Source organism: Falco rusticolus, chromosome 9 (genome assembly GCF_015220075.1).
Source record: "Falco rusticolus isolate bFalRus1 chromosome 9, bFalRus1.pri, whole genome shotgun sequence".
NCBI lineage: Eukaryota > Metazoa > Chordata > Aves > Falconiformes > Falconidae > Falco > Falco rusticolus.
The window spans coordinates 50297512-50322535 of record NC_051195.1 but is presented as its reverse complement, the minus strand read 5'-3'; the positions used below and the strand labels follow the sequence as shown (position 1 = coordinate 50322535).

The 25024-nt window shown below is 52.6% G+C and overlaps 1 protein-coding gene across 9 annotated transcripts in view; it reads right to left on the bottom strand.

Annotated features, from left to right (window-relative positions):
• Positions 1-5903: 5903 nt before the first annotated feature.
• The window catches only part of LOC119153247 (DAB2 interacting protein), a 210515-nt gene continuing 191394 nt past the window's right edge, over positions 5904-25024 (bottom strand). For 6 of the 9 annotated variants that reach the window (XM_037399415.1, XM_037399413.1, XM_037399418.1 and 3 more), the window contains 7 exons: positions 24316-24517; positions 23534-23712; positions 21055-21928; positions 18055-18207; positions 14160-14362; positions 13039-13126; positions 5904-11452 (listed from right to left, as the gene is read on the bottom strand). In XM_037399415.1, the coding sequence (XP_037255312.1) occupies positions 11285-11452; positions 13039-13126; positions 14160-14362; positions 18055-18207; positions 21055-21928; positions 23534-23712; positions 24316-24517 (1867 nt within the window). In that variant the 3' untranslated portion in view covers positions 5904-11284. The remainder of the gene's footprint in view (positions 11453-13038; positions 13127-14159; positions 14363-18054; positions 18208-21054; positions 21929-23533; positions 23713-24315; positions 24518-25024) is intronic. The other 3 variants (XM_037399416.1, XM_037399414.1, XM_037399417.1) reach the window with 3 other exon arrangements.

The following is a 25024-nucleotide window of genomic DNA, read 5'->3' as shown; positions in this document are numbered from 1 at the left end:
TGGCACAAAAATCAAATGGTCGAGGTTATTCAGTTATCACACGTACCACCAGTGGGGAAATCTGATAATGTAAAGGGCCTGCCTGCATCAGTATTATTTGTGTGAAGAGGAGCTGTGCCGCTGTCAGGTGGGAAGCGGCAGAAATCCTATAGGTGTTCAAGTCCTTCTCTCTCTTCTCCTCACCTCCTTTTTTAATAACTGAATAGCCTAATCTGATGTCTAAGATCAATAATAGCGCAGGGCACATAATGACAAACTGGAAAATGTTTTTGCCTGGGTGAAGGGAGTGCATTGCGAAACAGCCTGTGAGCAGCTTTCACCCTGGTACAGCCAGGCAGAGGTGGCACGGTAAGTGAAGCAGCGTGCAGCTGGCTCCTGCTGCACACACCTTCCTCCCCCAGTGCTGTTTATCTGCTCTTTCTCTGTTAACATTCTTAGCTGGTATTTCAGGGTAGTGTCTGGGAGCTGGCTGCGTGCTTCAGCAGCCTGCGTGCTCCTCCCATGCTGCAGAGCTGGGGTGCTGCCCTCCGTGCGAGGTGCAGGCAGGAGGAGCTGGCCTGGAGCCTGCAGCCTTCGCCTCCCAGCCCTGAGGCAGGGTTGTTCACGTTGAAGACACGTGTTGTCCCTTCCAGCGCTCAGGGTGCTCTGACCCCTTGACATGCAAGGAGAGGTGAACCGGGCTGTGAGAGCTCTGCAGGGTCGAGGTGGACCTGGGGAAGGAAGCGCTGCCTGCGCGCGGGGGCTTTGCTGCTGGCCGTCTGTTCAGGTTGTGAGTTCTGAAGTGTAGCCCCGACTTCCAGCACAGGGGTGGTCCCTGCGGCCAGCATGGCTCTTAGGCGCTCAGTGCTGGTTATCTGCATGTTATAGTGTGGGGTGGAGCCTCTCTGTGTGTCATCCATGCTGGGGGCAACGTTCATTAACATTTGTTGTCTTCGACTGCTCAGCACGCCATGCCATGCAGCACGTGTGCATGGTGCGGCTGCAGCGGCTGCACCTTTGGGCTGACGGTAGCTGCTCCCTGGCACTTGTGTTGGCACATCTGCCAGCGGCTGAGAAGTGGGCTCCTTGGGTGGAGATTTCAGCAGCGGCAGCAAAGGCAGAGGGGGCGCGCGCTTGAAGTAGCTGCAGGAAGCTGGCAGCACCAAACATGGACTCTGCAATATTTATCTGCCCAGTGCCAGGCTGCGGCCTGCCAGCGTAGGGGAGAGGAGGAGGATTAGGGAATGTTATGCATAACATTTCACACTTCTTTGCAAAGTAACGTTAATTACACCTACTACAAACTAATCTGCTGTCTGTTCTGTGCCCTGTCCCCTCCCTTCCCCAGGTACCCAAAGGGCCAAGGAAGTCACTACAAGCATCCCTTGCCCCAGCAGCTGAGCGCAGCCACCTCTGAAAGGAGGAGAGCACCTGCTCCGCAGCAGGCAGCCGCGCTGGGGGAGTCCTGCTTGGCATGTCTGGGTTGAGCTGATCACGTACACTGAACCAAAGGAGAGAGATGCCCCATGCAGAAACCTTGTGCGAGTCCTCAGGCTGTGCAGGTGAGGCTGGAAGGTTAAAAGCAAGGCGAGTTTGTTGCTGGGAAGGACTGTAGCCTGTGTCCCCTGAGCGCTGCAATTGGCCACCCCGGGGGGGGCTGGTTGTGTTCCTCCCTGGCAGGTCCGTGTCTGCGCGGTGCTGGGCTAGTGCTTGCTGCAGTGGGCTCAGGTCAGAGCATCTGACCATCTCCATCCCGGCTTAGGCTGCAGGCCAGCAGTACTGGTCCTTTCTGTGGGATGTGGAAGAGTGTGGGCAGTCGATAGACGTGGATAAAATAAAGTTGTGAACAGCAGCAGGAGCTGAAATAGCAACATCGATAGCAGTTTCCAGATAATGATCTAATTAGCACAAACAACAAGTTTCCACTAATGACTCTTGTTCTTCCAGCCCCTTCCTTTCTGCTCCCCTGTCATTATTGACTTCTCTGGCAGGGAGCGGCTGTGCTCCCCCTGTCTCTAGGGCCAAGGCTTCAGAGGTTTATTTACTGGCTGGCTTTGAATTACTTCTCCAGAGGATGTTTGCTCTGGAGCTTGGGCTGATGTGCGTGGGATGGCTGTGCGTGGAAGGGGGAGGGAGGAAAATCAGCTGTTTGGCTTTTTTAGCTTGCTAGAGGCCTTGGGAAAGTTGTGCTCCTATTGCATGTCCCCAACTGTAAAAATAAGGATGCTGACGCTCACCCCCTGTGGTGGAGGGTGGGAGCTGACTGCTCATGAAGGGCTTGGAAAGCCGGGAGTGAGAGGTGCTTGACAAGGGCAAAGATTAGAGGTTCCTGTCGGGGAAGCAGAAACACGCCGTTTCAGTCCTTGCCCTCCCTAGCTATAAGCCTCATCTCTGCACCTCCCTGCCTCTCCCCCACTGAAATGGAAAGGTTCTTTGGTGCCATTAAGGGCCCAGCTTGACATGTGTTGACTTAATGCTGTCACTTCCTCCGTCACTGGTGGCCACTGTGCTGGCTTTTGCTTTGTCCTCAGTTGCGTGGTGGGCAGGACCCTCGCATCTGCCTGTTTCAAAGGTGCTGGAAGCCTGTGGCTTCCCTGGGTTTGAGGTTCTCCGCAGGTGGTGGCTGAGGGTATCTGTTCCTCATCTGATCTGAACAATGGCTGCTCATTCCCCGGGATGTGTGAGGTGCAGCCGGTCCCGGTCCCTCAGGAGTGCTGGCATCCTGAGAAGTGAGACTGGCGATGAAAAGCTGTGCTACAGTCTCAGGGCAAACACACTGGGTTGGGGATGAAGTGGAAACTCGTTTAGAGCTTGTTGCGGGTGGCTGGCTCTGGAGAAAGGCAGCGCTGGGGTGCTGCATGGCGGGGGCACTCCTGGGAATGCCCACACTCACCCGTGGCTTGCGGCAGCCTGGTGTGTCAGTATTAGCCCAACTTGCTGAAGTTGAAAATGGAATTAGCTTTTTCCATGGCTGTTTGTGTTTCAGTAACTTCTCAGCAGGGGTTCTGAACCTGCGCTGGTGAGATCTGAGATCAAGTTAGGATTTTTTTCTTTTGTCTTAATCCCAGGAACAGGGTGTCCCCCAGGCCCAGCCATCCATTCGCATGCAGGGAGCACCCGTCCCTGTCGCGGTGGTGGCACAACTGGGGCTGGTGAGTGAGCGGGTCTCTGGGGGAAAAAACCCACCACACTCACTCTCTCACACTCTTACAGTCCCACTCCTGAAGTATTTAACTTGTTTCTGTTCTCTGAAGGTCTTTCAAATCAGCTTTAGCCTGGCACCAAGTAACTTTGCAGTGATGCTCTGCTCTGTGTGACATCCCACTCCTACCTGCCCTGCAAATGAGGACTGGAGTCTACTCCGGTCCATAAAATCACCCATCCCAAGTGTTTGATAACCAGGAATCTATCTGTAAGGCTAGCTTAAAAATCATGACACTTAACAGTTATTTTGGATGGTTATTTTTAAGTTTGTCCTCTGCTTGTTAAGGTTTCAGGGTGTCGCTGCCAGACTTTGCCCTGCATCTGGCAAGGGCTGGGACTCCCAGCACAGGGTCAGGAGAGCTGCTGGATTCATCCCTTATTTCATGCACGCATTTTATAGAGTTCTACTCTTTCTTTGGCCAGTGAGTTTTTCCTAGGATGGCCTTGCTCAGGTGCTGCAGTGTTTGCAAAGGCCAGCCAGCCTGCACACTGGTGGGGGGGCTCAGTGTCATGTGTCCAGTTGTGGCATCTCACAGCTGCCAGTTGCTGCTGCGGCAGTCAGCTTCGCAGGGGCGAGGGAGCGGGACCACAGCTGCACCATCTCAGCCTTGTCTGGGCAAAGGCTCTGCTGCTTACTGGGTTGTGATGGAGAAAATGCTGATTGGCACCATGCACAGCCCACAGTCTAGTGACTCTTACTTACTAAGCTTGAAACAAGCCCTGTAAGGGTGCAGTTACTAGAATGTCATTACTGCTGATGAGTCTTGGGCTAAAAGGACTCTCCAGATTAAAAAAAAAACCTCAAGCAAACACATCCGTAGTCCCCAGCCTCCCAGCCCCATTTTCCTGTTGTTGTTCTGGCTGCTGCTCTGCAATTCCGAGTCTCACTTCTCCCAGCCTTGCCCTGCTGCGGAGCGGTGCCGCTGCCTGAGCCTGCTGGGAGCGGCTGCAGCCGGGCGCCGGAGCCTCAGATGCTGGAAGCTGTCAAGTGCACAGAGATGTTCTGGGTATTTTCAGCTGAGAGTTTAGCTCTGCTCTGATGAAGCCCTAACAGCCTGCTAAAGAGGTTTTATTCAAATCAAGGTGTTCTTGACTTATCCTTCCTAGCAGCAGCTTCTGATACGCCTTATGTTTCCTGGGCTGGTTCTTTCTGCCTCTCTCAACCTTCAAAATCAACAAGGTTAAACTTGCAGGCACAAGAGCTCCCCAGCCCAGTCTGGTAACACCAAGGAGCAGAGATGGGTGGTGGAGCACGCACGACCTTCCCCAGCAGGCAGTGGGCACAGCACGTGGTGTAGGCAGTGGTGTTGCCACCGTGCCCAGTGGCAGGAGCTGGCCGAGGCTCTGGTGATCTGCAGCCAGGGCCAGTGGTTCAAACCTCCCTCGAAACACGGGTTCGGTGCCCGGGTGTGTCATGAAGAGGGGTCAGGCACTAGCGCTCAGGTAGTGCCTGGAGGATGCTTGGGGCTCTTGCAGCCATGGTGGGAAGCGCAGCAGAACGGCTGCTACCTGGGCCCTGGGGAGCCGCTGGAAGAGCAGCAGCCTGGGGACCTTCACCTTGAGGCAGGGCAGGGTGGGGTGTGAGAGCAGAACGGGCTGTGTTTGTGTTCTTGTAATGGCAGCGCTGCCTTGTGGGGCTCCTGCCCAAAAGGACCGACGCAGGTAAATGCAGGTGGTTGTGTCAGGTGCTTCAGGGTGGCCAGGAAGGGTCTGAGGGGGCAGATTTTAGCCTGGGTGGGTTTTGCCTTCCCTTGGGCAGCTGCCGGCTCCTGGCAGGACAGCAGCAGAGGGCTCTCCTGTCTGCCTTCCTGCTGGAAGCCAGCAGAGCCCAGCGACTAGCCTGGGTCCGGAGCCGCCGCCAAGCTGCTGCCTAAGCATGGGAACAGCCACAGGCGCTCTCCATATCCTGAGTCATTTTGATGCAGCCAGCCTGTCTTCTCCCTCTCCCGGAGGAGCTAATTATGGTGATGTTAATGAGGCGGAGGTGCTGATGCTGCCCAGGGTTTTAATGACTTTCCTCCAAGCTTTCTGCTACTTTTTCTGCAGTCAGAGGATGGGTGGTTGGGGAGCAGTGGGGCACAGGCAGTGGCACGGCCTGGTGCAGCCCCAGCACTGCCATAGGCGGGTCGGTGTGCCCAGGCCTGCGCTGGAGAAGGCTTTCCGGGGGTGGCAGGAACAGTCTGGTGCCACAATTGCCAGCCTGCCCTCCCTGCCAGCAGTCACCAGGGTGGTGGTTTCCCTGGTGCTGAGCGAGCCCAGCCACAGTCCTCTGCCTGCCCTTGCTCCGGGGCTGCCTCAGTGCATGTGTCCCTGTTCTGCACCTTTGGTGCCAGGCAAAGCCGGGCTCTGTCGCTCAGCATGCTGGCTGGTGTCGGAGATGGAGTAGCTGTGAGCATCTCCTGCTGCCTCCTACAGCGCTGTCTCTGCTGTCACTGCTGCTGCTGCTGCAGATGCCCACATCAGGGATGGGCTCCTGGCCAAGCCTCGGGACCTGTGGGCTCCTGGAGCTGCTTGTCCCCTTAGTGCCCTGCCCCCCGCAGCTGTGCTTGATGGAAGGTGGTGGTCAGCCAGGCCCAGCTGAAATGCGACTGCAAGTAGCGTTTCAGGTGATCTGTCTGGGGAGACAGGTAAGACAAATATTTGTGCGTGCGTGTGGTCAGTGTGTGCCAGGCTGTTCTAAAAACTGGAAATGACTGAGTAGAGGTGCTGGAGCACTTACGTAAAATATCTAAATAAATCTTTAATATTTCTAATTGCAAATGTACATAAATTGCACGGCCACGTCATTTCTTTGAACACCAACAACTTTCTCTGTACATTATTACATAGTTTAAAAGGAGCTGAAGGAGATTCAGCAAACACTTCCACTTTGCTTTTTTGTTTTTAAACATACTTACAAAAAAAAGATTTTTCTTTATAAGAGGATATAAAACATAGCGACTGCTTATCAGGAACAAGTATCAGCCTAAGCAGATATACAGAGAGAGGTATATCTTAAGACACAGTGATGTATGATAAAGGAATATGTGAACATGGAGACTGCACTCTGGGGGACCGGTAGCTGATGCAGAACCACACGGCATTTACAGCAGTGTCACAGCTCAGGTGGTCTGGGAAAGTCAATGCTGAACGTGACACCCTTTTCCAAAAGGTGGTTGTTTCTGAATGTTGTGTGACACCCTCACAATTGGATTTAGTTTGTAAAGCCAATGAGCTGTGTGTTAGCCTGCTGCTGTTGTCCCCCCTCGCCCCCCGCATGTAGTTTTCCCAAGGGAAAAGGAAAAGGCAAGAGTTACCTGCGCGGGGGTGGAGCAGGGCACATGCCACATGTCTAAGCCTTGTGGCTGAGAAGTCCTTGATGAGTCAGGGGCCCACCTGGAGATGGGCAGTGTCCCTTCCCATGGCCAGTTAAGGGATCTCCTGGTGGCCGCAGAGCCATACGCTGACCCCAGTACTGGCCAGGCTGGAGGCCTGGATTGCTTTGAATGCAAACCTTGGGGGGAAGGCTGACCCCGACAGCCACTGCGGGTGGGAAGGACGGAGTGCTGCATGGGAGCCCTCCCACCCACCCCAGGGACAGTGTCACAGCTGTTCCCTTCAGACTTTCTGCTCTCCAGGCAAAGGTACGTGCTACGGACGGGGCAGTGACCTTGGTGGAGCTACTGGACGCTGCTGGCCACAGGCGCTGCTGCCAGCAAGGGCTGCTCCCCTGCCCTGGGATCGCTGGGGGAAATGAGCCTCTTGCAGATCACATCTATGAGCCACAGCTTGTGGCTGTCCTGGCTGAATGTGTCAGTGAATTTTCCATCTCCCGTGACCAAAAGTTCTCTCCTTGTTCATCACAGAACAGGCCTCAGTTAAGTTTTCTATTGCATCTGGGTATGGACATTAGTAACAGGGAAAAGCCTATGAGCGCTCTAAACTTTGGAAATGATTGAGTACTTGCCGATTGCTTCCCTAGGAGAGCCCGTGATGCCTCGCTTAGGTCCAAGAAGTCCCTTCACCCTTTAGGAATATTTGTAGTAGCAGAACTTGCGTCCTGCACCCTGCAGCAACTTAAGGGGCTGGCTCCTAGGCCAGAGGATTCAGCGTGTTCTCACAGTGCAATCAGTGCTTTACAACTGCAAAAGCAGAAAACAAAACCAACCAGACTCAAATGACGATGCAGAGTGACGCAGGACTCTTTGGATGGTGGTAGGATTTGCTTAAACTGGTGCAAAAGGGGCTCGTGACTATACTGTAGTATTAGTTGGCATGGGGAAGGACTTAGGTCCCTCTGGTCTTTTGGCACTGAAGCCATAATCCCTGTCCAAAATGATGGTGTTTACAGTTCGCAGAGACCTTGGGATACTATTCAGTCTGTTTCATCCCCCTTTACACAAAGCTTTGCTCATTTTTCGGAAGCATTCACTACAGTTTAACAAAACCCCAAATCAAAACTCTTAAAACAGAATCCTTGAGGTGGGCCAACTCCAAATCTGGATCCCTGGTGTCTCTCCCTTTCCCTTCCCTCAGATCCCCACGGGAGGCAGTTGCAATCATAACCTCTGTCTGGATCCAGATTTGCTAGCTTGAGTCCACCTCTCCAAAACAGCAGTGAGATACAGCCAAATCCTGACCGAATAAGCAGCACCAGAAGTAAGTTACTATATACAACTGTTAGTGAGATAGATACGTTACAGTAAACACTGAAAACATTTACAAAAAAATATTAAGACTTGTATTAAGATAAAAATCTGAGTGTGGGTTTTTGTTTTGTTTTGTTACACTTTGACCAGTTTGCACAAGAACAGCCTCTTACTGTAGAAAGCACAAGAACGAAAAAGAAAATGGAGCTGCTCACAAAACATTACGGATAGTGGTTGCTTTGCTCTGGTGCTGCAAGCACCTCTGGGGATTGCCTCTGGTATTGCTACGCCAGGTACCAGGCCCGAGGCCACATCGGTAACCCGGCCGCGCGGGGCTCGGGCGCGCTCGCACGCTCTTGCTGGCTCCCTCGCGCTCACGCACGCACGCGCACAGGCGTGCACATGCACACACACACACGCACACACACATATACATGTACAGTTCATAAATAACAGAAACACAAACTGAAGCAACAGAACTGAACTGAGCCTGGAGCTTAAAACCTACCCTCGGACCTTCTTAGGGGAGGGTGACGTTTTGGTCCAGTTGTTGACAGTTGCAGGGGAAGGAAACGGGCCAAAAATGGGGCAGGGGGGTGGGGGTGGAATCTGTACTGTAACGAGACTTTGTCCTGATTTGAATTTCTTTTTATACTGGCTCAGGAAACTAAGCAACAACTCCAGAAGGCGTTGGCACTGGAACTTCTGAAGATTTTTTTTTTTAAATAACTCGCTGTGGAAGGATTTAAGCGTTTCTGCAATTTCAGCAGAACAATGTGTGTTCAGTAATTTGCACGTCTGAGGTTAACCAGGAGTTTCTGACAGATCAGGGTGAGGGGGAGCAGTGCCTTGGCTTGTGGTTGAGAAGATTAAGATATGCTGTGCTTAGCTTCAGTACTAAACAATTGTTTTGTGGGTGTCTCTTTTTTCCCAGCGCTACGGAAGAGCACTGACTGCACCCAGAATTAATCCCGTGTACGAATGGAAACATGCTGCTGGTGGGACGCCTGCCCCCGCGCCCTGCTAGCGTTTCCATTCCTCTGTGTTAAGTCTCTCATGAAAAACTTCCCGTCTCTCGCAACACAAATATTTTGGAACTCAAAAACAATCAGCTCTAGACATACATCTCAGGGCAACAGCGGTTTAAAATAGTCTTTTTGCAGGGTTCTTAGAATGTGTTTGACTCTGAGACAATGGCAGATGTACGTGTACGTACCCAACGCTTCACAGTACCCTGTATATTCCTAACCTGTCTGGGTCTTTCTCCAGTTGTAAACCATGTCAGTTTTGTGAGGTTCTTCAAAGCCATCTGTGCTAGTCTCCAAAATTCAAAAGGTGACTGTACTTGTCATAAATATTTAGTTATTACTTTTCTCTGAGGAGCTCCGCTTGGGGTCTGCTGTGACTGCACCACTCTGCAGGTGTTGGCGGGGTGTGGAGACCTCAGTGCAACACGTTCGCTCCTCCAAGGACCGAGCCGCACCGGGCTTGGCCCAGGGCTTCCAGGGAACAGAAAAACGGTTAGGAAAAAAAGCATCTTTAATTTTGAGAACAATTGCGTGTGGAAGAATGCTGTTAATGAGCTTTATGGCTGTGGGGCAGCATGGCAATGCAGAGCTTACTGGCAGTGTCCTGCTCAGGCAGCCTGGGTAGTGTGAGGCTGGAGACGGTACCTAAGCTGTGCAGAGCTCAGGGAACATCCTAGTCCCTTTGACTGTACATTTACACATGGCAGGAGGAGCTAGGACAGGCGTTGAGCAGTGTATTAAACTTTAGTGGGAGGAATAGGCAGATGTCCTGTACACTGTACACTGTCATCCGTGTCTCAGAGAAATCTCTCTGGCTCTTGGTACGAGTGACCTGCTCTGAGAGTGGGAGTCATGAAGTACTAACTTAAAAAAAAACACAAACCAACAAACACACCGTGGCGGCAGGTCAGTGGCACAATCCCCCGTTAAGGAGGTGACCCCTCCGCTGAGCACAACGTGTCTGAATGTGCCGAATCTGCGTGTTTCAGCAGTTAGGAAAGTCTAATCCTGGCTTATGCCTGCACAGTGCTCCTGACAAGGGGGCTTTCGGTGGTGGCTGCTGTTCTTGTTGGTTACTCCCTTATGACCATGTTTTACATTCTTCAAGCCGGTTAATTTCCATGCAGTGCTCATTCCCAATTTAAAGAGGACAGTATTCCAGAAAATGGGATCTTTTTTTTTCTAATGCATACTGTGAAAGAAAAGAGATACAATTACCGATCTTCATGGTTCTTCAGGGCTTTTTCTTGTTTCTTTGTCTGTTTTTCTCCCCAGAAATAGTAAAAATCTCTGCACAGAGCATTCCATCCCCATAACGAACCCTCTGTCAAGCAAGAAGCTGGCCATTTCACGTAGCCCCTCGCTCCCCCTCTACCACAGCGGGCACCAGGAAATCCAGCCCCTGCACCTCATTCACAGCTCGGGAACCAAGCTCAGGCAACACTGACTTTATTTTGTGGCTGGAAGTGTGTGTGTGTGGGCCAGCGCCCCGGGGTTATTGCTTACAAAGACTCTTCCCCAATACTTGTGAGAGAGCAGAAGCTGTAGAGAGAAATCAAGTTGCCATTCACCAGGTGCCAGCTCCACCCTCCACCTGCGTGCCAGAGCCCTGGGCTTGCTGGGCTCCCCGGGCTGTCCCGGGCCCCGGAGCCCCAGCAGTGCCTGCCGTGCCGTGCCCTCCGCTGCCCCGCCACCGTGGCTCCCCACGCAGCACCCTTCTGGCACAGCACCCTTCTGGCACGGCACCCCTCTGGCTGCCACCACGCACAGTGTGCCCTGACCTTCCAGCTGCACTGCACTCCCTATATGGGCGGAGTTAATTAAACACTAATTAGCTGCGTAAATGCCCTGTGGACAGTCGCCCGCTGTAAAAGTCAGTGGCCTCACAAAAGCCACAGGAGGAAAGACGGCTGGGCTCAGCTCGGGCTTTGCTTTGGGAGAGGGCTGTGCTCCATGGGGAGTCACAGGAGGAGCGGGCCAAGCTCTGCTGCCATCCCTCGTACGGCTACATCCAGCAGCACACTTTAACTGGGCTTACTGGGCCACTGCCTGCTGCAGGCTCTGCCCAGCTCCCTTTATTTCGCTTACTGCAATGACAAGGACATTATTCCTTGCTGGGAGGGGTGAGGCGTATCCTTTGGGCAGTTTAGAAGGAAAAGGTTACTTTTGTTTAAACATTAAACACTGACTTAAATCCAACAGTGACAGCGATTCTCAAATATATGTTATTTCCTTATGCCACTCATCTCACACTCGATCTTTCCGTCCCCTCAATGTGCTGGCATTAGCATCTCCCACAGAGGCTCAGTCCAGCGCGCCGTCCGCAGTAAGGAGCTGGTTTCTCTGGGGGGAGAGAGCAGCCGTTCTTTGAAGCCGCGGCTCACACCTGCTGCTGCACGGTCTCTCTGGCCAGGCCTCCTCTCCTGCGGCAGCACCCTCCACGGGTTAACAATTACTGCTGTTTCTGAATTCTCCATTCTCTGTAATCTGCAATTTAGTTGGGTTTGTGGGGGAGATCCCATTACGTGTCTGCATGCTGTACCTCTCTTTCAGCTGAGTAAGGGCACTCATTAACCGTGCGTTGGCAGCATCCAAGGAAGCAATGCGTTTCTCCTGCGAAACAAACGGGCAGAGGGGGACAGTCAGTGCAAAGGCATGGAGACCTGTCTGCCTGTGACGCCAGGGCTTGTCCTGAGACAGCGACCCAGAGGCCTCCTGGACCAGGACCTTTCTCTCTGGCATGCTTAGGGGTGGGGTTTGTAAGTGCTACACAGCGTTTTTTGAAATCTGCTGCTATTAGCAGGCCACCAGCGTACTTTGCCTGTGCAATGTGAGGAAAATTCATTTTAGCATCCTGAAGAAAATGGAGATAACATAGTTCCTCTAATTAATTCTTCAGTTATACTGAAATTCATTGTACTGTTTGCTCTAACTGCAGCTAGAAAGATGGTAAGATTCCTTTTCTAAACCCATTTCTCCCAAGATAGTTATTCCTGTTAGGATTTAATTGATTTTGTTATTGTAAATTAATAGTTAAATGACATGTGGCCTCCCAAGATGGCTTTGATGGCAACTCTCACTGATTACAGAATCCTAAGGATGGAAGCAAGGGCTTCCGTGCTGCAGCCTGATTCTGCCGCTCCTGCTCTTTCTGACACTGAACAAGTCATCCTCCTGCCTGCCATGAGCAGAAGGGAACAGAACAAACTCAGAGTGACCCAGCAGCTTGTGTGTAACTTTGAAGGTCCACGTCTGAACACATCCAACACTATTGTACAGTCTGGGATGACAAAAAGAGAACAATGCAGACTGCGCAGGGCTCACGGTAAAAGCCTCACATGTAACGCAGGAGGCAGCAGGAGACAGGGCAGCCCGTTGAGAGCCGCTGGTGGGCTGCGCTCTGCACCCCTGTGCCTGCGAGGCTCTGCCATAGCGCAGAAGGGAACATGATTTACTAGCTTTGAACAAATTACAGAAAAACAGTGATTCTTTTTACAAAGTTACTACCGTCTCATCTCCTTTTTAATTAGCTATACAGTAAATTAGTCATGAGTAGTGACTCACAAGTGATTAATAGGGTTGTTAAGAGCAAGCCTATCACCTAGCCATGACCTGCAGGAAGGCCTAGCTGCTGAGCCAGTCTCCGCCCGGACAAATTAGAAGATTATGGGTCAGATTCTTTTCCAAGCATAGCGTTTTCCACCCATCATCTGATGCTCCTCTGCCATTGCAATCTACAGCAATAACTGAGCTTCCCACTGCTGCAAGCCACAACCTAAAGGCTGAAAAAACACGCTGGCTTTGCTCCGGCCAGGCTGTGTCTTCCTTGTATCCAGGTCCTGCAAGCATGACTGGAACATAAAGCACGAAGCAAAGCTCTGGGGACCTCAGACCGAGCCAATAAGGGTATGATCCTTCCACAAATGTGGGCACGATCCTTCCACAAACTGCCACTCCCCACATCCTCTGCGTCGCCTGCCAAGCTCCAAGGATGGAAACAGCTGTACAAACGCGGCTGCTGTGACAATAAATCACATCCTGCTGAAGACTGACTGGCTCTGTCACTGACTGCAGTTTGGTGCTGACTCACCCACGCGCACATCTCACCACCCTTGAGCTGGCACCGCTGCATGTCAGGGAGGCTGCGTGTTGTAGACTCACCCTGAAAGGGGCTGCAGCCCTTGGTGTCGGGGACTCACCTGTGCATCGATAATCTTCTGCTTGGAATCCACGGCAGCCTGCATTTCTGCATGGTCCTTCTTTAACTCCTCCTCAACTGACATCAGCCTAGGAGCCGAACAGACAAGAAAAAAAATTACGTTTGTTGGGCTCTGCTAAGCCCAGCTATTAGTCTCATATACGTCTAAATCAGCCACCCAGAGTGAATGATACAGATCATGTCCTCGTTTAGTCCTTGACACTAAGGAAGCAAAGGGGTGATGTACAGCTTTGAAGCACATAGGAAGACATGTGAAATACTGGAGAAGTGAGTTTACAGATGGACAGATGGAACTGGCCTCACCTAGCAGCCCCCATCACCCACACCAGCTCACACCATCTCCTCTGAAATTGCAGTGCTGAGGCACACACTGTGGTGCTCCCAGGACCCGCAGCTGTGTATGCCAGCACAAAGGAGACAGCCACTGGCACTACCTCTCATACACAAACCAATAATTTAGAACCAGTCTTTTTTCTGGCTCTTACTCTTCTCTAAAGATCTCCGTAGCAGGCTGTCCCAAAGCTTAAATGATACAGAACAGTGAAGGCTGACCCGTTTATGAGGGCTGACTAAAAAGCACTAAGTTGGCTTGGCGCAGACAAAGCTGAGACTAGCTGCACTGCAACAGTCTGCGTCCCCAACAAATGTAAACACTACATCCCACTGAGCAGGAGAAAGGGATTTATAGCTAGGAGTAATGGGATGGTGAGGAGAGCTTTAGCTAAACATCAGGAAAATAACATTTTGATTGTTCCATCTACTGCTCATCTGAACAGAGGAGCAAGCCTGCCAGATCCTCCAAGAACCGGGGCTGGCTGCCAGCTCTCCCCTCCTGAGGTTTTGCCTTTGTGAATCAGGAAAATGTCAGGATTTTCCTTGTCCCAGGTAACACTGATGGTGGGACCCAAAGAGTCAGGGCTTGAAATCCACCCCAGGGGCTGTAACCCAGAAGGGCAGGAAGTGGATAAATGCTGGAAAATCCACATGGGAAACCTGCCTGCACCTCCAAAGAAACCTGATTCTCCGGAGCAGGGGTCAGCTCTAACGCCAGCCAGGCTGCCTGCCTTCCTGTCATCTCCAGCATTCCCATCTCCTCTGTACCTGCTGATGATGCCCTTCATCTGGATCTCCTTATCCTCCTGCTGTCTCCGGAGCCGCTCCTCGCTCTCCTCCAGCCTGGCCTGGTACTCCAGCATCAACTTCTGCGTTGTCTCCTCCTGGCATTTGAAGCGAGTCTCATACTCCTCCAGCTTCTTGTTGGAGATGCGAAGCTTGTCCTGCAGCACCACTAGGTCCTGCTGGTACTACAGCACGCAAGGACAGACACAGGAGGAGAAAACACATGTGGCATGTTACCTAGTAGGGTTTTGCCCTTGCCAGGGTTTCCCCATAACCTGATTATACCCCTCTCCTTGCACCAGACTAGCTGCAAACCCGTATCAGATAACCCTGCTTGCCGACACCTCCTCTTCAGTCTTCTCCGCACTGCGCTAGGAGCGATGCTGCGTTCCACTGTCGGGCAGGTCACTGGCAGGTTCAGAGAATGGGTTGTTAGCAGAGTCTGGCAATTCACACGGGCAATGCAGGTTAGAGCGAGTGCATGGCAAATGCGCCTGGCATCTTCCTCACACTAAGCGCAGGGCTAAACACAGGCAGGAGAAGCTGCACTGGTGGGATTTTGGGTTTACATGTGAGCTCTTCAGTCTACAACATGGAACATGGGCGCTTTGGGCATGCTGGAAGCCAAGCATGGACTGTCAGTGCTGCCTGCCTCCTGCCAGGCTCTACAGCAGCCACAGATGTCAGGCACTGCCATCCCGCACAAAGTGGTCACCCTCCGTCAAGGCAAGGGCAACCGGCCGGCAGGAGTGGGGGCAGGCAGCACTACCGCCTTTGGGGGCCCAGCAATTTAGACAATGCAATCAGATGTCAAAAAAGGGTTCGGTCTGAGAAGAGCTGCTGTGAAGCCAAGACCCCACAGTTGGTTCATTCAGATCAAGCTAAAAAGCAGCAGTAGCAGCAGCATCACATAAAGCAATTCAAAAATTAAGAGCTTGCTTAAAACTGGGTTCAGCTATTGCAGCAGCACAGCATTCGGTACAACTTGCTTTGCTAAAGGAAAAATCCAGCGTGTACATGTACAAACACCACCACCCCCACCACTACCCTCCCCCGGTCCTTTAATTCAAAAAATATCTTGGAAATAGCCTTTTAAAAGCAATCTCAACTGGAATAACTTCAGAATAATTAACATGCAGCCGATAATTTGACAAGCTGCTTCTAAAGAGTTAGATATGGGAAAAAAGACTCACGTGAGTCATGAAGTCTATTACAAAGCCACGAATGTTATTCATGAACTGACAGAAACATGCTTAACTGCCTTGGCTTGGCTAGCTGCAGATTCCCCTTCAGCCACCGCCACCTGTATACGCACTCGAACGAAGGACCTGGTTGTGTCCAGTGTTGCTCTGAGTCCTGCTGGGCAGCCTGACTGGCAGCTCAGTCTCGGTGAGCAGGGAAGGCAGCCAGGCTGCTGCCTGTGTACCCGTCACCTGGACCCCAGCCCACGTAAATCCACCTTGCTTCCCTAATATCACTCCAACTGACTGCTGACAGCAAAAGTAACTGTTAATTCCCAAGGACTGAAAATTTATGATGCTGATGGTCTTTCCTGAGTTGCCAAAGTATTTGAGCCACGGCTGGCAGACGGGCAGGACCTGCAAAATCCTTCTGCCTGGGCAGGGACAGGCACAACAGATCATGCTGTTTTTCCTTTAGCAAAGCCTTTACTGCGGCACTGAAACGACACAGTTTGCACATGTAACCTGGAGCAATGAGGGAACACAAACGCCCACACAGTTGCACAGGAGCACTGAAGTCAGACAGAAGGCAGCTGCTTGAACAGGAAAGATTAAATACCTACCCTAGCCTTAAAATAGGAGCAGCGTAAGTGAGCTCAAATGATAGCAGGAGAGGCCTCAGAGACCGAAGGAGTCGCTCCTGTCTCTAGAACACTTGTCTCATTCTCGGTTACCATTCACCTCTTACAGGAATGGGGAGAGAGATCATGCTAATGGTGATCTTTAATGTCAGTGACTGATGCGACAGCAAAGTAACGGAAGATGCTGCATGGGCATGAGACAGCAGGCTCCTGGAGGGGGGCTCCCTCTGAGCTTGGGACAGGGACTGCTTTGCTGCTGCCCAGGTTTGTAACCCCACCACGGTCTACCCCGAGCGGGGCCGGTGCTGGCGAGTCCCTCCCCACACAGGACGGGGGGCCTGGCACATCCCGGGAGCAGCGGCCTCGCAGGCTGCCGCAGGAATGGAGCAGCCCTGAGTGCCCACCTGGTAAAAGCTGAGCCCGTTTCACAGGAAAGGGTGCCAGGAAGGGGACTAGTGACAACACTTGGCACGCACCGTGTCCACACCGGCGGGCCATCTGCCTGCCTGCAGGAGCTGGCAGGTGTGAGCTGCAGAAGGCCAGCGCACGTTTCTCAGTGTGGTCCTTCGGCATTTCACCTCACCCCAGTTCCACTGCGAGAGCAGAGCTTGCCGCTGTCTCTCTGCTGCAGACCCCAGTGAGCACCGAACCCTTTCACAAGCCCCAGTGCGTGATGTGCCAGCCTGATGCCGCCTTCTCTTCCATTTGCTGCCTACTGCTGCCTCTGCTTAGGCGGTAGCCAAGATTTCTGTACCTCTGCAAAGCCTGCTAAACGTGTGCACTTTTCTGTGCAAGCTGCTATCTGATCAGTACACGTCTGTGTATTTACAGGAATACCCAAGGAGCTGAAAACCGGTAAGAAATGGGCTGAACGCTCACAAAACTCTGCCACGCTCTTCCTGGGGCAGCCGGGAGCTGTTGCCTTGTACCTCCCAGTCCCTACGATACCTGCCTTTGGCATGTCACTTGAATTTAACAGGTGACAGTCCCACAGTGGTACAGCACAAGCAAGGTGAGAACAGGAAGACTATTGTAACAAAACCAGAAACATGTCTGTGCTGGAAAAACAGAAAGGAGGTTGAGGGAAGCTGATGCCTGCAGTTCTGTGGGACCGGGTGGTAACGTGCGGCTAGTGTGACAGAAGAGAAGCACACTGAGGAAACATCCCAAATGTGCCCATTTGTGTGCAGCGGTCCTGGCAGAGCCAGGCTGCTGAGAAAGCACCTTGCAGCAGCAGTGATCAGCAAAGATGGGATCTTCTCAGCTCATGACTGCTGGATCCTTATTTCTAACCCTCCATCACCCCTGGCCAGGTCTACTCTGTTTCCTCCCTCTTCTCCCGCCCCGGGCTCACCCAGAAAGGAGGATGCCAGCAGCCCCCCCTCTGCTTCGCCAGCAGCACAGACCCTCTCCGGGGGCATGGGCTCAGACTGAGTGTTCTGGAACTGACCTACTGACAGAGCCCCAGGCTGGTCAGGCCCCAATCTGTGTGACAAGCCATAAGCCTGAGCAGTGTCACTACCCCAGCAAAGTCACTCCAGGCCCAGTGCTGTCTCCGAGACCTGAATCTGGACTTAATTTTTAGGTCTGTTTACATCCTTTTAACGTGGAAGCTCCTTCTTGCTACATGTCCCTGCTGTGAGGCACAAGGCTGCCTGTAAATAAGACGAGAGTAAGCTCTCATCTCTTTCACAAGTGTGCTTAATTCACTTTTTAAGCTTTCTTCCCGTGCAGCTGGGGGGAGTAGGAATGGGGGAAGTAACAGGCACTGGCTGGCTTCAGAGTCTGTTGCAGAGCAGCACCAGCACTTGGATTCCTGGCTGCTGTTTTTCTTACTTGCTTTCATCAGAGGGTAATTCCAGTCACTGAGTGTGTGAAAACCTCCCAAACCTTCCCCAGCAGTGCCCTGTGAGGCTGAGCAGCAACCTGATGCCCATCTTTCCTGGGCAGGGATGTGCCACACAGCCCACCTTGTCCCCAGGGGGCTCAGATGAACGACATTCAAGGAAATCCTCTCTCTATTTAGAAACTTGTTTCAATCCAATCAGGTTTTACCTTTTCTGCTTGGCTGAGCTCGTCCTTATTCCTGAGCTTATCCCTGTGCTTGGAATCTGGGTCAATGCTTTCATCTTCTAAAAACTGCATGTTCATATTCAAAAGCCAAGCAGCAGTGCGGTCCAGGGCATTGGGATTCACAGGAGAAGGGGCCTACAATGAAACATACAACCATAACAAAAGAAAAACCTGTAACAGAAATGGTCATGAAGCTGGAGAGAGAGAGAATTTCCTTCCAAGCAAGCCCTCTCCCATGCTGCTCAAACAGCAACAAACAAGTCAGACTACCAGAGCAGTTGGGGATGCAGAACAACTGTTCTGCACCTGCACATTATTTTAGGTCAAACAGCCTCTGAGAGGCCAAATTCTTCCCTGTGCCACCCCCAGAGAAGAGACGTACAATGGCGCACTGCAGCAGGGTCCGGCTGAAAGGAACAGGCCAGTGTTCTGGACAGGTCCTGTCACCTCAGGACACGAGCTGGGAAGGTGCCGAGCTGCAGGCAGGGTGGCTTGACATGGTATATTCCCTTTGCAAGCAGAGATTTCACTCAGCTCTCCAGCCTCTTTTCCTGAGCCGCCTTTCTGCTTGCTGTGGAGCTTTCGTACAGCTAAAATCAGATCTGCAAACTGAAATGCTACCTTCGGACATGCAGATGCCTTCTTGGAAAAGAAAGGTTTCTTCTTGGTTGAGACCAGAGTTATGATGCTAGAGAGGTCTAAATGCTCCACGTCTTAGCAGTTCATGCCCATGTTTGTTCACGTAGCTGTGGGAGCTCGAGGAGCACCGTTCCACGGTCAGTGAGCTAGAGCCACGGCTGCTGCTTTTCAGCCCTAGCCTGGGCAGGGACTGGAAATGGCACTGCCTGAATATTTTCCAACCACATTACAAGGTCAAGGAAGTGAATCTCCAGCTATTTCCCCTCCATCCTGGCTCGTTATAAACGGCAGTAAACAGTTCCCTGGATGAACCCAAGGCTTCTGGATGCCTTGGTCAAGGGAATTCAAGTTAACAAGTCAGAAATGTCAGCCTTTCTCCTTCATTCAAACCTCTGGACAGTTCAGGAACCCAGTGATCGGTAAGCAGCAAAACGGGAGTTCTGTACTCAGGAGTGGGGACTGGTTTAATCACCTCGCTGGGGTTGGGGAGCCTTCCCATGCCATCTTCCAGTCTGGTCTTCTACTTCCAGAATTTAAGTTTCAGACTTGGCTCACGAACATCACTTGCTATAAATTCTTACCCAGGTTGTGGCTTTCTGCTTTTTCTTGCAACTCCAGCTCGGGCACTGCACCTGTGGTGGCTGCTCCAAAGAGTTCCTTTCAGCGGCATAAAGGCCACTGGTAAAGGATGTCAATGAACAGAGATCAGCCTGCTGTGCACGGGTTCTTCTGCCTCTTCCCTCCTTCTCTGAAGAAGTAAAAAAGGACATCTGACTTGGCCTGGGACAGTTTGAAAGTCAGTTCAGCAGATGAACTTGATGAAGTAGAGCAAGCGCTTCTGGCTGGTAGGAATGAGGTTTGTGGATGTCTACTAGAACTGCTGCCAAATGGGATTTTGTTGTTCTCAAGCAGCATTTTAATACCACCAACTATGAGCAAGCAGTTTCATTATGGTTTAAAGACGCTGTTAATATCCAAATAAAATGCGCAGATTAAGGGTAGGAGAGGCATTCTGAGGACTTCAGGTCCTGAGAGAAACTTTGAGAGCACAACAGGGGTGGGTGGAGGAAATATCTGCACACACAGCTTGGCCAGGGCTTTCCGAAGGTCACCTGGAGTTCACTGTTGTCTTTCTGGAAGAAACTCTGCTACCAAACAGGCTGCTGCTGCTTGCAGAGCTCTGTGCCCTCTGTTCCTAATGAGTATCGATCCACATTATACAAATGCTGCTACATGGCATGCTTGCTAATGTCAGCGCTTAGGAATCAATACCCTGTGCCCAGAACAGCTCCAGATGGGGCTGATAAAACAGCCTTCTACGGGCAGCCCCGACAAAGGCCTCCACAGCTGCCTTGTAAAGGAAAGGCAGTTACACCAACTCTGCTGCTCTTTCAACACGGTACTGCTGAAAAGGTGCCTTAATGCTGTCTCTGAGCTGAGATGCAGCGAGCTCTTGCCAGTTGTCTGCTCTCTCTGGGTTTGCATTACTTTTAGAACTCTTCCTTTAGGGACTGAGAGGCCCTACTGTGTTAATTTTCTATAGGGTTAGTTCTGAAATGTAGGATGAATGAATGAGCACTAGAAAAAAAATTCATCCATGCCAAGAAAACCAGAAGGCCCTGGGTCTGTGACCTACTGCTTTCAATTTTAGCACCACGTAGTGCTAGTGCACAGAACAGTGACATTTATTTCTGTGCAGACCAGCATGGGGTCCGGGACCTGAATCAGCGCAGAGCTCTGCACGGCAGGAGCTTCCCTCGGCGGGGAGCATGCGCCTTCCTTCCCCACCTCCCCAGACGCGCTGACGGGAGGCTCCCACAGAGCAGAGACACAGAAGGTTCCCAGAGCGCTGTGGCTCTGCTGGGACAGGAGCAGCAGCAGCGGAACTCAGTCAGGAGAGAAGACCAGGGCCTGCTCCAAGTCTGGGAGATGGCGCGGGGTTGACTATGGTATGGGATGAGCCTGGGCATGGAGGCAAAGCAGTGACAAGATGGTAGTGCAGGACAGAGGCATGGCTGCCATGGCCCTCGTGTCTCTGCCACCCACCGCCTCGCGGCAGTCACATACCAATGTGCCACGTAACAGAGGGACACGGAGAACAGCCACTGATCTGTGTCCCTGTCCCTGGAGCACCTCCGTCTCAGGCCAAGCTGGGTGCAAGAGCCAAGGCACTGTCCCCACACTCAGTGCCACCATGGTGGGGGCGCTGATGCAGTAACTCAGAGCCACAGTGACATACCCGCGCATTACAGCAATCCCCGCTGGCCCATTTCTTCTCCAAGGCCACAGGCTGACCCTGCCCGGCCCTTCAACACCCGGAGCTCGTACAGCGCCTGAACTCACCTGTTTGTGCATCGTGCGCTGCTTCATCTCGGGGCTGTCGCCCTTGGAGGAGGAGGACTGCTGCCGGAGGCGGGCGCCGCTGCCAGGCCAGTCGGGCGAGGAGGACATCATGCTGCCGCTGGAGGGTCGCTGGTACTGAACCGTGTTCAGCAGGGAGGGTGGCGTCCGGCCGCGGGTGACCGGCGGGGGCGGCGGGGGCGGCTGGTCTATCCGCCTCTGCGGTCCCGCGCTGTTCTGCCGCGGCATGGTGGGCTGGCCGCCCTTCTCCGTCAGCGAGAGCTGCCGGCGGGCCAGCTCCCCTGTCCGGCGGGTGAAGTCCTCGCTGGCGGCGGGGGCGGCGAAGCCGTGCTTGTTTGCCGTCAGCTCCTCGCTGTTGCTGTGGGAGCTGAGCGAGCTGTGGCACTCGGAGCCGGAGTCGCCCAGGCCGCGGGGGGAGAGCGGCAGCCCGGCGGCCATCTGGTAGACGGGGTTCTGGAAGGAGAGGGGTGCCAGGAGCTGGGGCCGGCCAGGTGCGCTCTCGCCGCTCGGCGTGGTGGGGGTCTGGCCCACCCGGCGCACGGTGGCCATGCCTGTCACGCTGTTCTGCTGAGTCCGTGCGGTCCACACGCCCTGCAACTGCCCAAGGGACGACTGACTGTCATTGAGGGAGTCAGACGTGCCAGACGCGTTGGCCCCACTGTCCAAGAGCCGATTATCCTGCAAGTCCACCATGGACAAACTCTTGCTGCCATTAGACATCTGCACGTCGGGCTCATTGGCCTCTGAGTAACTGGAGCTTCGGGCAGGTGAGGGCTGGGCCCCAGCAGACCTTGTGACAAAAAACAAGTCCTTGTTTTCAGGGGTTGGAGATGGTAACCGTGTGAAATCTATCAGACTGCGGGGAAGTCAGTGCGTAAGGAAGAGGAAAGGAAAACAAAACAAAAAAGAAGAGTTGTGAATGCTGCACCGGAGCAGGAAAACGAAATCACTCAGCAGAAATCAGCATGGCGCAGCGGTGCGGGACGGGGACGGAACCCAGCTCCTGCGGGCGCAACAGCAGGGCTCCCCGGCCAGGCCTGCCCGTGGGGAGGGACGGTGCGAGGGGAGCAGGGCAGGCAGGGGCGCGGGGGAGCCCTGGGCCAGCCCCGCGGCAGCAGGCAGGTGTAGGCAGGTGAGTGAGGGGTGTGCGTGCGCGGGTGGGAGCGCTGCACTGCGCAGCAGGCGTCACAGACCAGCTCTCGGGGGCTCTGCTCCCAGCTGGATCTGTTCGTGTCACCCTTTCTGCTTCCAACTGGCTGCACCCACGCCGCTCTCCGTCCCCTGCTCTGCACCTGGGCAGTAAAGCTCCTGGGGGCACGCGGGCCAATACTGGTACAGCATGGAAGACCACGGGGGCCTGATCCACGCTCGGCCTCCAAGGGTCAGAGTGAGAGCTCTAACAGCAAGGCTAAAGCCCAGCAGCTGAAGGTTATCCACTCAGTCCTCCCGCTGTAACATACATTCATGCAATATTGATTTCTTGGGGACAGGAAGAAAGAGCTTTGCAGTAGCTTAATGTGAATACACTGCTGATCAAAGAAGGTGCATTGTAAGCAAGTATTTGGGTGAAAGCATATTGTCAGAGATCCTCCATAGCATTAGATTTAAATAACTGCACCTCATGCTGGGAAGCATTAGAGACGAAAGCTCTGATTAGAGCAAGTCCAGCACCACTGCTGCCTTTCATTCCTAATTAAACTTAAATATTATCTAGTTCCCACTTGCAAACTATTTTACTACCACAGTCCTTTAATTTGTGTGGGCTCCCTTTAATTTTCCACAAACAGAAGCATTACTGGTCTGCAGCAGAGTCATCTCCCCCATGAATGAAACTCCGTACATAATTAGACCAAAAAGTATGTTAGGTGGCTGTGAATCACTGCTCATCATCAAAAATATCCAGTATTATAAAAACTGGACAGAATAGACTGGAATTCGTTGTTAGGCCTCTACAGCTTGGCAACTGTTAAAGAAATGTCCAGATTTGGAACTCAGTGCATTCAGCACATACCTTATGTCTTACAAGGATGAGTATGGCTGATCCTGTACGTTTTTCATATTCAAGAGACCTAAGCAACATAATGGCGATGCCCATCACTTTGAGGTCAGCACAAACAAGCCCTCAGGTCCTCTAAGGATGAACATTTTGCTTCTGCAGCCACATCCCAACAGCTGAGACCAGAACTGCCAGGTTCTGGACTTCCCAGACCACATCCCCAGTTTTGGCTCTCAGGGGACCCAGGATGGAGCCATGTGCCTGCGCCACTGCCCACTGCTTTGTTTAGATTCAGAGGTGAACTACACCCGGTATTAGCTCTGTGATCAGAAAGCCTAGTTGCCGAGTCAGGCAACTCCACACCATGCCCTGTCCTGCCTGTCCCTGCAGATGCCCAGGTTTTGGCAGCAGATGAACATTCAGTATTCCCCTGGTCTGTGGCCAGGCCACCTTTCATGCTCTTACCCAGATAAGTCATTCTCTATCACCATTTTCTGCAGCCCCGCAGAGATGCTGTTGCCAGCATTAGGCGTGGATGCGGTGTGATCGGCTGTGACCGAGACCTGCACGCAGGCTGGGTTACTGAGTGCCGAGTTGACATCCCTCAGGATCCGAGGCAGAGGCCCAAGCTTTGTTGCAGTGCCCTGGGCAGAAAAGAGAGCAGAATTACTACCATCATCCTGTATTTCTTCTAGAGAATGGTGGGCTTTGCCAGTTGCCAGACATCTCTTCAGTGAATCACATTAACAACTTTAATTTTCTCCGTCATTTACCCCCACTGCTGAGGCTATGGGATGTCCCAGAACATGTGGCGTTAGGAACCATTTGTTGCTGTGAGGCAGAGGAAGCAAGCATGATTAACAAAGTTCAGATACAGAAGACAGCTAAAGCCAAGCCTGGTCCAGGTCTCTTGCCAAAAATCCTCTTAATTAAAAAGAGACCTTTTGATTCTGCTGGGACAGACAAAATCCTGTTCAGCAGCTCTGCCTTCTCATCCCACCTGCCCCTCCATCCTCACACCCCAAAAGTAAACAGCAGAGGAGGGGAAGAACTATACTCACCTGCCTTGAGAGGATGTAAAGAACGAGCTACTTCTGCAGCATGTGCAAAGGCTGGGGAAGCGCTAAGTGTTAGTAACATCTGTGCTGTGCACAGACACAGCTAATGGCTCGCTACCTGCCGCCACGGGGAGGTGTGTGGTGTGGTACACATGGCCAGCACTGGCCTGCCCCTGCCCCCCCGGATACCTGCTCCAGCTGAGAGATGACTTCCCAGAGCAGCGAGTGCAAAGTGGACAGTTCCCGGCCCAAGTCAATGTAGCCTTCAAAGCCAGCCGTGTTTGAGATGGTTTCAGGATTGGAAATCTCCAGTAGAAATCTCTGCATGTTAGTCCATTCATGTTCCAGGAACTGATTCATAAAGGACATGTATTCTTCTTTGCTGCCAAACCTGTCGAGACAGCAATACAGATTTCAGCTAAATCCTGTAAACAGAGGTGCAGTCAACAGAACGGGTAGGTACGCAGGCAGGTAAGAGTGCCAGAACACTGGCATCTGAACCCTTCAAAGCCTTTGGGATCCCCGGGTTGATAGCAGACACCTGGTACACCTCACTGATCATGGAACCGAAATTAACTCCACTATAATCCAGTTAAGTCCTCGTCAGCATGGGATCTCTGCAGTGGAAATGAAGGTGAAAGCTAGAGAAATTGCCGTTCTTGGTAACGGAGTGTATCTCACTGCTGGGTCAGGGCACAGCCTCCAGAAACAGGACCTGTCACTGGAGATACAGAAATCATAGCACCCAGTACCATGGGCTGACTGAAGCCCAGTGACTGATGGCGGCAGGACTGCTGCGCTCTCCGCAGGCACTGCGGCTAACCCAGCGCCACCAGCCGCTGCTGCCCCGGCAAAACCGCTGCGGGGGTCACCCTGGGGAGCCGCTCCTGCAGCTGGG